The sequence below is a fragment of the Anomaloglossus baeobatrachus genome, chromosome 7 (genome assembly GCF_048569485.1).
Source record: "Anomaloglossus baeobatrachus isolate aAnoBae1 chromosome 7, aAnoBae1.hap1, whole genome shotgun sequence".
NCBI lineage: Eukaryota > Metazoa > Chordata > Amphibia > Anura > Aromobatidae > Anomaloglossus > Anomaloglossus baeobatrachus.
Genome location: NC_134359.1, coordinates 20,698,784 through 20,712,597, shown reverse-complemented (window position 1 = coordinate 20,712,597; position 13,814 = coordinate 20,698,784). Strand labels below are relative to the sequence as shown.

The 13,814-nt window shown below is 41.9% G+C and overlaps 1 protein-coding gene across 1 annotated transcript in view; it reads right to left on the bottom strand.

Annotated features, from left to right (window-relative positions):
- Nucleotides 1-13,814, bottom strand: part of LOC142244978 (unconventional myosin-X-like) — a 110,458-nt gene that overhangs the window by 37,741 nt on the left and 58,903 nt on the right. The window contains exons 7-21 of the mRNA XM_075317133.1: nt 10,722-10,735; nt 10,505-10,589; nt 8,444-8,547; nt 6,454-6,583; nt 6,156-6,274; nt 3,816-3,962; nt 3,176-3,276; nt 2,952-3,018; nt 2,762-2,854; nt 2,303-2,371; nt 1,496-1,578; nt 1,303-1,411; nt 960-1,040; nt 610-734; nt 323-437 (exon numbers count right to left, since the gene is read on the bottom strand). Coding sequence (XP_075173248.1) covers nt 323-437; nt 610-734; nt 960-1,040; nt 1,303-1,411; nt 1,496-1,578; nt 2,303-2,371; nt 2,762-2,854; nt 2,952-3,018; nt 3,176-3,276; nt 3,816-3,962; nt 6,156-6,274; nt 6,454-6,583; nt 8,444-8,547; nt 10,505-10,589; nt 10,722-10,735 — 1,442 coding nt within the window. The remainder of the gene's footprint in view (nt 1-322; nt 438-609; nt 735-959; nt 1,041-1,302; nt 1,412-1,495; nt 1,579-2,302; nt 2,372-2,761; nt 2,855-2,951; nt 3,019-3,175; nt 3,277-3,815; nt 3,963-6,155; nt 6,275-6,453; nt 6,584-8,443; nt 8,548-10,504; nt 10,590-10,721; nt 10,736-13,814) is intronic.

The following is a 13,814-nucleotide window of genomic DNA, read 5'->3' as shown; positions in this document are numbered from 1 at the left end:
GTGAGTATCTGGGCTGCATCACCCCGCTCCGCTGCTGCCCCCTCTCCCTGGTAAGACACCACCAGATCATAAAACGGACCCCATATTTTTTTTCACCTTTGTTTTTCTCCAAATTTGGGGTGCGTCTTATAATCCGGGGCATCTTGAAAAAACGAAAAATACGGTACTTTAATGGCACAAAGTGACTAACCTAAAACTTAGGGCTAACAAGAGGCACCACTAGGGGGAGCTCTTGGCCTTCAGCGTTCTACAGTTCCCATGCTCCCCCTAGTGGTGATTGCAGGTAAGACATGTCACGCTCTACGATTTGATTTATTTATACCTTAGTTTTTCCAAGCTGCCATTCCTTCTTTGATTCATCAAAGGTCTGCAGAAAAGCTGCACATTTTCCCCGAATGTCGTCTGTATCGGTATTATTCTGGAGAAGCATCTTATACCTGCGTGTAGATAATTGGGGGTCAATATTCTCCAATACAAGAAAGGTGACCAAAGTAAAGATCCCATAGAGTCAGCAATTTACTAGTTTTAGGGCATCATGTCACTCCCTCTGCTTGCAGTCAGTGAATGGAAACATTCCTGACGGTTTGCCCTGTAATCGGCTGCGCTCACCTGCTCATGAAGTCGGGGTACTGCCTGCGCACGGGATACCCGGCCCTGCGGATCTTCACCGTCTCCAGCATCCCAGAGTATCTCAGCTGGTTAAGGACCACGTCCGGGCTGAACTTGTCCGGCAGCTGGAAAAAAAACCCAAGATAACACAGGGTCAGCGACCGCCAAAAAGGGGCCAGAATATTCCTCAGTCTGGATAACCATCCGTGAGCTCTTCTCCAGCACAAACCTCTCCAGCCCTGGCTGTTTGGTACAATGTATCAGCGCATCTAGACAAAACGTTAATGTGGCTTCCAAGCTACTTTAGGGGTTATAGACTGAGCAACTGGCAACACAGGACTTGGGCTCACCTTCTCGTTGTTGGGTTTTATGCAGCGGATGAAGAAGGGGTTTGAGGTATTGAGCATCGCCATGAGAGAATGGAGGGACTCCTACAAAAATGGAAGAAAACAGCGTCACTCCCAGCAACATTCTGTCTGGATGCCTTTCTTAATGTATTTTCTCAAAGGCCACCTTGATATGAAGCTCCCCTGAATAGCCATACAGTTACATGATAATTAATTCTGGCTGCCTGTAGCCACCACTAGGGGGAGCTCAATGTGCACAGTTCATACATGAAGCTCCTGTGCTCCCCCTAGTGGTGGCTGCAGGTGTTTATATCTTTCTACAGATTCAGGAGCAGATTGCCCTTACTCTGAACTGAGAGCTGACTGTCGGCTTCTTCTTCTGTGTCCCCATCTTCAATGTTTCCGTCCCACATCTGCTGGAGACTTTTTCGAACAGGTCATAGATGAAATCCAACCTAAGTAGCGAAGACGTAAGTGTATGGGAGCGGTTTTATAATCACGTGTCACCATTTGTGTGCTAGATATTACACGAATCTCACCTGCTGTCTCTCAGCATGTTCAAGATGTCATCACGAAACGTGTCCCTGTTCTTTTCCAGGAAGCCCTTCACATCGTACATGACCTAAAGGGCCAGCAAGTACAGAAAAAGCATAAGACTGTAGAACCGCCCCTCGGCACAGTGCCCCCCCTTCCCTGACGGCAGCCCCTCGGTACAGGTCACCCCCTCCCTGACGGCAGCTCCTCAGTATATGTCCCACCCCTTCCCTGACCGGCAGCTCCTCGACACAGGCCCCCCCCCTTCCCTGGAGGCAGCTCCTCGATACAGGTCCCTCCCCTCCTTGGTGGCAGCTCCGCTGCACAGGTCCCCTCCCGCCGGCAGCCCCGCGACACAGGACCCTCTAGCACATGACCTAAAAGGGCCATCAAGTACAGAAAAAGAGCATAAGGCTGTAGAACCGCCCCTCGGCACAGTGCCCCTTCCTCCCTGGCGGCAGCCCCTTGGCACAGGTCCCTCCCCTCCCTGGTGGCAGCCCCTTGGCACAGGTCCCCTCCTCCCTGGGGCAGCCCCTCAGCACAGGTCCGTCCCCTCCCTGGTGGCAGCCCCTCAGCACAGGTCCCCCCCCCTCCCTGGCGGCAGCCCCTCAGCACAGGTCCCCCCCCCCCTGGTGGCAGCTCCGCTGCACAGGTCCCCTCCCGCCGGCAGCCCCTCGACACAGGACCCTCTAGCATATGGCCATAGCAGCATCTACATAGTGCTATAATAGTATTACATTTTCTTTATGTAAGAGATATGTCCCCTGACCTGCGCTGCAGCATTAGGATGATAAGATATTTATGTCTCTCACCTCGCCGGCGTAGTGCTTGATCCCAAACTGGTTTTCGGTCACCCTTGGCTTCACATAATGGGGGTTATTCTGGGGCATAAACAGAATTACTGATTATTTTGTAGTATACTGACCAGCAGACTCACGCTTGTGGGACGGTTCTACAGGTCTGATCACAACATGTGTGCAAAGAATGAGTTTCTGATAAATTTTGGGACATTTTGGATGGAAACCGAGGAAGAGAATTGGATTTATGTATCTGAAACTCAAGAGGACATGTCTGCAGAGACCCTCAGAGCTCCCCCTAGTGGCGGCTGCAGACAGGATTTTATCATATCTAGCTTTTATGGTGGATTTACTGCTCTGTCCAAAAATAAGGGGAGAAGAATTTGTGGCCGACTAAAGGTTGGTGCATTGTGGGAAAGTAAATCACAGCAAACACCCTGGGAAAGCAGCAAAACCGGTGTAAAGAGCACTCACAGCGTGCTGATTATGGAGCTTCTCCAGCAGGGTGAGGTCGGTGCCTTTCGGAAAACGGCTCTCCTCATTAATCAAAGCCAACAAGCCGAGTTTCTACAGAAATAATGGGAAAAGAAGAGTTATAGACGGCAGCGCAGGCGAGGAGGGTCCAGATGTGCCGCAGCGTGTCATCCGTCTCCACAGCTCCCACCTTCTCCACCAGATCCAGGCACTCTGCATTATCCATCCAGTCGATGGCCTCCCAGTGAATGCCTTCCCTGCAACACCGAATAGGAAGGAAAAAGGTGAGAAACGTTCCGACATTAGAGGCCTCCATGGGTGAAATATGGAGCCAAAAAATAAAAGCCTCATCCACGTACAGTGGGTGGGGGGAAAATCGCCCCCCCCCCCCCCCCCCACCCCGGACGTCATTACCTGTTATATTCCAGCTGCTCCAGGGAAAATATGTGTTTGTTGAAATATTCCTGGAGCTTTTCATTGGCGTAATTGATATTAAACTGCTCAAACCGGTTCACCTGGACGGCGAAAGAACAACAAAGAGTCAAAGGTAACAACATGGTGGATTTCCCTCTACAACACCTCCTGGCAGAAAAAAAAAAAAAAAACATTGCCTCTTTTCATCAGAAACAGCGCCACCCTTGTCTTTAGGCAGAGTCTGGTATTGCTGTTCAACCCTATTAAAGTGAATGAGGTTGATGTGTAATACCACACACAGCCTACACACATAGGTGGCGCCATCTACACATCATCTCTCCCTCAGAATTTAATGAGCCATTTCCTAGCTTTTAAGACCATGCAACACCAAGTGATAGGATATTTTATCCTAAAATTCACAATTGTGTAGCCTCTAGATTGCAAAGCATTGTGGGAGCCCAAATTTTGGGTCATCTGTGTTTAAATTCTGGAAACAATTTGACCTTTGCTGTAACGTTTTTGTGCCCCGAGTAGAAAACACCATTTAGCTCCAAAATCAGCCTATCACATAGACTGGAAAAGTAAAATGTCGCCCAGAAGCGGAGTCCTCCTTTAAATCTGCCTAAATCTTAAAAGTTACCTGGAAGTTCTCAAATCCAAAAATGTCCAGAATCCCGATCGACTTGAAGTTTTCCTTTCCCTTAATACGAACGTTTATTTTTCCCAGCAGCCAAGAGAAACACTGAGCGTAGAGCGCCATCGCCAAGGAGTCCCGGGAGTCTATGGCCTGGAGAAGAGGGGTGCAGATTATGAGCCATAGCATCGAAAATGAGAAATAAAACCTCTATGCCACAAGACCGGATTAAAAATAAACTAATAATTTGTGTTTGAAGCTCTAATAAAAATATCTGTGTGTCTCCATGGTAACAGACTACAAACAAACCCTCTGTAGTCGGATCCTGCAGTCACATTCCCATCTTTCTGTCCATTCCCTTCTTTCTAGTCTCTGCTTAAAGAAAATAAAATATAGCTGCAGGCTTAGAGTAAGCAGGGCTTATTTGTTACTGTGGGTCTGCATAGCGGCTGTATAAGCAAAAGGAATATGTTTAAAAGGGATGTCCTACCCTGAAGCGATGGGCACAGTAAAAGTTAGCAGATTCCTGCACCCGAGGCCGGGACTAGACTGGAGTGGATGTTCGCCGGACTAGTCCTGGATAATTTGCATCAATTAGTGGCAACATAAAAAGTTTTTTTGCCACTCATAATAGCAGTCTATTATCACTCAACACACTTGATGAAAAAGTATCATCATAGCCCTATTTCATACTACGGCATGTTTTAGGGGCCTTGGGGAACCTGTCTAGGTTTCATTTGATTAAGACTTTTTTGCAAGGATGATTCATAAAATAATAATATTGCTTTTAAGTTGGACAAAGCCTTTAATTTAATAATATAGTAATATAATTATAATAATAATATATAATAATATAATATATTAATATAATAATAATATAATTATAATTTATAATTATAATATAATATTAACTTTAATATTGCTTTTAAGTTGGACAAAGCCTTTAACTTTATATTGTAATATAATTATAATATATAATATAATAAAATAATAATATAATTATAAATTTATAATTATAAGTATTAACTTTAATAATATTGCTTTTAAGTTGGACAAAGCCTTTAACTTAATAATATAGTAATAGAATTATAATAATTATATAATAATATATAATAATATAATATATTAATATAATATAATTATAATTTATAATTATAATATATTAACTTTAATAATATTGCTTTTAAGTTGGACAAAGCCTTTAACTTAATAATATTGTACTAGAATTATAATATATAATAATATAATATATTAATATAATAAAATAATAATATAATTATAAATTTATAATTATATTAACTTTAATAAAATTGCTTTTAAGTTGGACAAAGCCCTTAACTTAATAATATAGTAATATAATTATATAATAATAATAATAATAATAATAATAATAATAATAATAATAATAATAATATAATTTATAATTATAATATATTTATAATTTGTAATTATAATATAATATTAACTTTAATAATATTGCTTTTAAGTTGGACAAAGCCTTTAACTTAATAATATTGTAATAGAATTATAATATATAATATATTAATATAATAAAATAATATAATTATAAATTTATAATTATAATATAATATTAACTTTAATAAAATTGCTTTTAAGTTGGACAAAGACTTTAAAGTCAAAGTACGTCATTAATTCATTATTGTACAAAATTGAACAATATCTCAAGCACACACAGCCCCGTACTTCAACAGTAAGGTTTAGATAGTATCTGCCACCAGGACAAAAAGTAGGACTTTTTTGCCCTTATTTTTTCCGGCTGCTCCCCTGATTGTTTGTTGTTTTTTTTTTTTCTTTTTTTTCTTTTTTTTCAATCCGCCATGCGGTTCCAGAGATATGGGCTGTTTACTTTGTTCCCAGGCTCCTCAGGGGCGTGTCTCTAGGCTTAGCAGCCACGCCTCTTTGAAGACTAGAAAAAAATTAAAAAGGCCCATATCTTTGGAACCATATGGAATATTAAAAAAAGAAAAAAAGCAGAACACTCAGGGGAGCAGCAGGATTTAAATAAGTCACGTCCTATGTAAAAACATTTATGTGTTTAGCATAGGTGCCACTGGGTCCCCTGGGTCGGACATGTCCACAGCCACTTTTGGAGACCACGAACCTTGAATTAATAACCCCTATCCTTTATACCCATTCTCAGCCCCTGGCACAGCCCGGACCCCTCCTCTGCAGGACGCAAAGACACAAGAAACCTTCCTGATTTGATTTGAAGACTCATTCAGGACCTTTTGGAGGCAAGTACTGGACATTCCGGGAGAGTTGAGGAGAATGGAGGATTGTTATTAAGTGTCTTATTGCGTAGTACCGAGAGAGGAGCAATCTCACCTGCTCCACCGTGAGGGGAGAACTGATCTCCTCCCCCCTCAAAATCATGGATCGCTGAGTGAGAACCTCTGACAGCTGGAAGGAGTCCAGCCCCAACAGATCGGCCACGTCACTCAAAACTGGAAAAATAGAAAAGAAATCTTCAATCCTACTTAAAGAAAACACAAAACCTGAAGTCTACTATTAATTTTTTCTGCAGTCTTATGCAATTTACTGTTCTCTGTTATCAGCCAACTTTAAAAAGGAATATTTCCCACAATTCTCTATTAAAGTCTAATTACATTACAATGTTTGTCACCTGCTTTGCTTGTAATCTGAGCGCCCCCTGCTGTCATGAACTCCAAATTCCCCAGTTGCAGCGTGCCAGAAAGCAGCTTCCACACCTCCCGGATTTCCTCATCACTGAAATCCATCACTTGCAGCGCCATCTGTGAGCAGAAATCAACAATTAGGGGGCATGTAATACACAAATATTGACTAAGGGACAGATCAGCTTCTTGGATGTAATAACACTTTGGCAGGGGATTATGTATCACAAATGTAAAACATTTTTTCCATTTAAATTATCAATATCTGCAGAGTTATGCATTTTTGTAATATACTTAAAATTACCTAATTTGTGTTTATCTGTCAAACACCATGCTACAGTGCTGTTTTAGCTACTTAGTTCAAGCTCTTGAGGAATCTGCTTTTAACTGCTGCTCTGCAGGAATTCTTACTCTATCTACAATCAATCAATGTTTGTGACTTTACCTGTCTGACCCTTTCTGCTTCTCTTCCCTCATACTCAGAACAGGAAAGACCCGAACACAAATTGTTGGTAAATAAAGTAAGGATTCTTGCTGAGCAGCAGTTGAAAGCAGATTCTTAGGAAGCTTGAATTAGGCCGTTAAAACAGTTGTATTTTTTAAAAAAAATCAGTTTTTTCAGAATTAAGAATCTTTGTAATATACTTCATTACCTTATTTTGCCTCCTCTTCCAAACACCATTGCGGCTTTAACTGCTTTGTTTAGGCTCCCTAAGTATCTGCTTTCAACTGCTGCTCTGCAGTAATCCTTACTCCATTTATAATACGTGTTTGTGACTTTACCTGCCTGATTCTTTCTGCTCCTTTTCTACCATACTCACACTTTGAAACCTAACACGTATTGTTGGTAAATAGAGTACAGATCTTTGCCGAGCAGCAGTTGGAAGCAGATAGATACTTAGAGAGCTTGAATTAGGCAGTTAAAGCTGTACTTTATTTTCTTAAATATTACTCAGTTTTTGCTGAATTATGAATCTTTCTAATATACTTCATTATTTTGCCTCCCCTCCCAAACACACTGCGGCATTGCTGTTTTCACTGCTTTGTTTAAGCTCCCTAAAAACCTGCTTTCAACTGCTGCTCTGCAGGAATCTTTACTCTATTTACAATCAGCGCTCGTGACTTTCCCAGTCCGAGTATGAGGGAAGTGTAGCAGAAAGGGTCAGACAGGTAAAGCCCCTAACACAAATTGAGTAAGGATTCTTGCTGAGCAGCAGTTGAAAGCAGATACTTAGAAAGCTTGAATTAGGCAGTTAAAAGCAGTGCTATATTTTCTTAAATATTAATCAGTTTTTGCTGAAATTATGAATCTTTGTAATATACTTCATTACCTTATATGGCCTACTCTCCGAAACACCATATGGCATTGCTGTTTTAACGGCTTTTTTAAGCTCCTTAAGTATCTGCTTTTAACTGCTGCTCAGAAAGAATCTGTACTCTATTTACCAACAATTTGTGTTGGAGTCTTTGCTGGTATTAGTAAGAGAAGGTTAATACAGGGATTGTAAATAGAGTACGGATCCCTGCAGAGCCAAAGTTAAAAACAAATTTTGCAGCTTAAACAAGGCAGTTAAAACAGCACCATAGCAATGAGTCTGGAAGAGAAGGAAGCAAAATAAGGTAATGAAGTATATTACAAAGATTCCAAATCTGTGCAAAAACTTAATAATAAAAAAAAAAGTTTACTCTTTATTTTATATCCACTAATCTGATTATTCCATTTTGGTCCCTTACACTTGCCGTATGGGCACTCAACATTTGTGTCCAATGTGCAAATTTTTATGATCTTTATAAAAGAGGCATTGCTCAGAATTATACAGAGCAGATTAAAGACATTGCCGATTTAATAAAGTGCAAAGCAAGAGAGAAATCGCTATTACTATAGTAAATGATAAAGTCTGGAAGTGATCGCGGTGCACATAATGCATCGAGAAGCCGATTTGCAAACCGGTCCTACGATTTATGAGATTTTTCACTCACCAATACTTTGTTATACATGTCTTTATCATTGAGCCCCTCGGCCGTCACACAACCCGAAGAGCTGAGATACTGATAGGAGAGGGGATCCGAGAGGGAGAGTGCGTCTGTAGACACAAGGAGGAAAGAAGCCAATGATAAACTGCAGTACCACTAATGGCCACTACACAATATATGGCGCTGTGCACAGGGGCCGCTTTAATCAGCGGATTGGTCAGGTTGTCGGGTGTCAGAGCCACACAAACGTCATATTGATTGATTACCTATCCTTATGATAAGTTATCATAAAGCCGATATCTACTACAAAAGAACCCCATTAACCCTGAATGTTCCTGAAAACCCCTTAAAAAGGATTCAACCGCCAAATATCACAGCGGAATGTTCAGATCCTGATGTTCCGCAAGTAAAGCTCGGCCATTCCACAATGTACAAATGTTAAACGAAGAGTCTAATTGTTTTTAGAATCACTCATTTTCAAGATCTCTGCTTGCTGTCAGTAAACGTTGTTGCTTCCATCCCCGTTCCTGCTCTCATGGTTTGGATGCAGAGGTTTCTCCTACCCCGATACATTGCAGCAATGTCCAGGCTCCAGACCGGATAAGATCATAGCAAGTCCTAAACTATCAGAATCATGGAGGTTTTTAAGGTGATATAATTTTGCATTCACTGAAAGCAAGCAGAGATCCTAAAATTCGTAAGGAATAATAATAATAATAATAATAAATAATAATAATAATAATAATAATTTAAAAAAAAAACTCCAGATCTTCTCTAAAAACAAGTGATTTATAGCTACCGTATTTTCCCGTTTGTAAGGTGCACTTTTTTGCCTACAAAACTGGGGGGGGGAATAAATGGGGGGTTAGTCTTACAAAACACATATGGCTTACCGGGGCGGCAGCGGTGGCGATAATGCAGGCTCATGGGGTGTCGCGGCAGTGGGCGCCATTAATCTGCCAGCGGGCTTGGAAGAGGCGGTGTCGCAGCTCAAGAGGGTCAGTATGCAGCAGCGAAGGGCTGGTGATAATGCGGGCTTGTGGGGTGTCGTGGTGGCAGACGCCATTGATCTACGGGTTGCTTTGAAATCGCCCGCAGTTGACGAGATGGACTTCAAGAAAATGGCCGCAGAGGCGGCGCATGCACAGACAGGATTCTGCGGCCATTTTCTTAAAGTCGATCTCGTAAATCTGTGCACGCGCCGCCTCCGTGGCCATTTTCTTGAAGTCCATCTCGTAAATCTGTGCACGCGCCGCCTCCGTGGCCATTTTCTTGAAGTTCATCTCGTAAATCTGTGCACGCGCCGCCTCCGTGGCCATTTTCTTGAAGTCCATCTCGTAAATCTGTGCATGCGCCGCCTCCGTGGCCATTTTCTTGAAGTCCATCTCGTAAATCTGTGCACGCGCCGCCTCCGTGGCCATTTTCTTGAAGTCCATCTCGTAAATCTGTGCACGCGCCGCCTCCGTGGCCATTTTCTTGAAGTCCGTTGGTGAGTCAATGGAGCTCGCAGTCCGCTGGCAGATCAATGGTGCTCGCAGCCGCGACACCTCACGAGCCTGCAGTATCGCTGACTCTCCACTGCTGCACACTGACCCTCTTGAGCCACGACATCTCCTCCTCCAATCCTGCCAGCAGATCAATGGTGCACGCCGCCGTGGCACTCCACGAGCCTGCAGTATCACCAACCTTTCGCTGCCGCACACTGACCCTCTTGGGCTGTACCACCCCCTCCCTCCAATCCTGTAGCCTCCTGTGACCTTCCTGAGCCGCTCCACCCCCGGTGAGCTAAGATAAGAGGCACTAGGATTATAAGACGGACCCTTATTTCAACGGTAAACATGTTTTTTCCCCATTTTCCTCCTTAAAATTCGGGGTGCGTCTTATAAAACGAAAAATGCGGTACATAGAACCAGAAAATAATCCATTCCAGATTGCACCATTGAGGAAAACAAAAGGTAGCACAAAGCATCGAAAGAGAAACTGGATTGTAGGATTTGCAATATTTTAAAAAATAATTATATAATAAAAATATATATAAAATAAAAAACAAACAAACAAGGAATTCACCTCTTTCCTCCTTACTGGCCCCCGCCAGCAGAGCATAGAATATGTGATAGTTCCTCTCACCAGGGCTCTGCCGCGTTACTCGGGTCTATGGGTGCAAATGAAAACAAATAAAAAGAGGATTGGAGGGTTAGACAAATTACTGACTTTACCTGTAAGAATTAATTGACCACCTTGCACTGAAGAACACATCCTCAATGGCGGATATAGAGAACCTTACCTTCTCCAGTAAATCTGAGAATCCAGCAGTTAAGGAAAGTTACAGAAAAGCAATAATATTATAGAAAGTAAAAATATTTTTATAATTTGCACCAAAATCCAGGTCTTCACATGCAATATCAGGAACAGACACAAGGGGGCGCTCATCTGCCACTAGTGATCTTGGAGATTTACAGCAAAAAAGATGAAACGATAAATGCAGTCTGCCAAAAAGGTAAAAAAAAAAAAAAACAAAAAAAAAAAACAAACACCTTGGCAAATGGATATATTTTACTTTTCAGCCGGGAGCTTTAAACGTGACGACGTGCCAGATTACAACAGGTTATAAAAAGCTAAAATATCACTGGCAGCACCGAATTTACTACTAATAATAATAATTATTATTATTATTTGTTTAGACATTTATAATAATAATTTACTAATAATATATAGTAAATAATTAATAATTATTTGTTTAGACATTTCCAGGAGGAATTACAGAGGGACGGCACAACACAAAGCTACAGAATTACTAGACCCTGTTCATATCCACGGTGTAGTTTCTGCTTATAATGAAAATTAATGGAGACTGATGGACCCCAATAAATTATAATAGTATCCAGTGGGTTCCATTGTAGAATTTGCTCTTTTGATGGGGAAAAAAAAAATGCTGCATGTGAATATGACCAAAAATACAGCAGAGGATCCATGCAAAACTACAATGTCGGGGATGGAAATGAAGAATGACAACCTCCATCATTTCTGATATTTTTATTATTCTGGAAGGGTAGTTTTCAGGTATGGTATTCGGCAGCGCACCGCTCCTCAGCAGCGCACCGCTCCTCAGCAGCGCACCGCTCCTCAACGACTTAAGCTCCTGTCTGTCATGGGCAGTGTGCTCCTGATGATTGACAGTTCGGACCGGTGGTGTTGTCAGCTTCAGAGCAGTGCTCACAAGCCCTGCGGTCCTTGCTTAGGAGGCTGGACACTGCAGAGGTGATCGGAGCAAAGAGCAACAAACTACACATACAAATCCCACCATCCTTGAGAACAAAGAATTTTTATAACAGATAAACTGCTTTTTTCCATAAACACTTTACTAATTTATGATAATGGAAAAAAAAAATCCCTTTAAAATCTAAAGAGATTCTGCATTGAGCTGATAAACCTGACCGGGTCGTGTGACCGGCACCGGAGCTCACCTCCTACCAGGCCGAGCCGAGAACCAGCGCCACCATCGCTCGACCAGCGCAGATTTGTATCCACTGGAAATAAACTGAGGTTTTCAGGGACAGCAGGTGATAATCAAATAATTGCTACAGAAGGTATACAGTGTGTTCACCCATATCCTGTCCACTGCCATTAACTTGAGAACGGCGGCAGCTATAGGCATAGAAGTGGTGTCTAGGTATAGTAAAGTATCCATGCGCTATGCAATGAAACCACCTATAGCGCCACCTGGTGGAAAACAACGGAGTTAGCATTTTTATCTTGAAAACGTAATGAGATAGAGAAAAAAAGTGAATTACAAAGTTGCAGGGCATCATCAATTCAATACGAATCGACACCTTGCATACAGAAATGCTATGATATGAAACCCATGACCCCCCCCCAAAACACTGAATGCTGGTCACGCATATGGCGCTCAAAGTGTCCCCTGTCAGCTGCAATGCACATCTGGCCTCTGCACAGCATACTGTATCTTGCTGCACGCTGTGCAATATGGTAGGTGACACGTTTGCACAAGCATCTGTGATACGTGGTCGTAGGTCCTGCAATGTTGGGGGAGGGGTCGCATACACCTGCTGTGTGATGTGACCTCACAGAAAGAAGTCCAATGGGGTCAGGTCAGGTGAGCGGAGGCCACTCCACACAGCCACCATACCCAATGACTTGTAGGAAGGTCTCCATGAGGTATCACTTCACGTCCGCAGCCTTGTGAGTTTTACACATTCTAATCATAGCATTTCTGTATGCAAGGTGTGGATTCGTATTGAATTGATGATGCCCTACAACTTTGTAATTCACTTTTTTTCCTCTATCTCGTTCCGTTTTCGAGATAAAAATGCTAACTCCGTTGTTTTCCACCAGGTGGCGCTATAGGTGGTTTCATTGCGCAGCGCATGGCTACTTTACTATACCTAGACACCACTTCTATGCCTATAGCTGCCGCCGCTCTCAAGTTAATGGCGGTGGACAGGATATGTGTGGACACACTGTATAAGAAAATTGACCCGTATAATTGTATAAAGAATCATCTTCATTTGCGGATATCAGAAAATCCCTTTTCTAAGAAGAAACCTGAACTGTAACAATAGAAGGAAACAAAACTCGAAACTCATGTGCGGAGTCCAGACAATTCACCACATTGTATAAAATACACCGTCCTCAGACTGCCGCATGATGAAGGACGATCCTCACAGCACAGGTAGGAGGTTATACACAGGACGGGGCTTTCCGTTTCCCTCCTACAGTACAAGACGCTGGAAGATTCCTCTAAACCTTTCACATTTCCTTAAAATAAAGCGAACTGCAGCTTCCTCATCTTATCAGCAGGTGAAATGTATAGAAAACGATAAATTTGCTTTTATAATATCCCAGTATACTGTAAAAATATACATGAATGTCTGCATCAGCAGAATGTACAGCCCATATCATAGGTACATAGAACCTAAGAGCGAAAATAACTATCCATGAGGGCAGTATTATAGTAGTTATATTCTTGTACATAGGAGCAGTATTATAGTAGTTATATTCTTGTACATAGGGGCAGTATTATAGTAGTTATATTCCTGTACATAGGGGCAGTATTATAGTAGTTATATTCTTGTACATAGGGGCAGTATTATAGTAGTTATATTCTTGTACATAGGAGCAGTATTATAGTAGTTATATTCTTGTACATAGGGGCAGTATTATGATAGTTATATTCTTGTACATAGGGGGCAGTATTATAGTAGTTATATTCCTGTACATAGGGGCAGTATTATAGTAGTTATATTCCTGTACATAGGGGCAGTATTATAGTAGTTATATTCCTGTACATAGGGGCAGTATTATAGCAGTTGTGTTATTATCTCACTCGTCTCCTATACACTGCCCATACTATATTCCG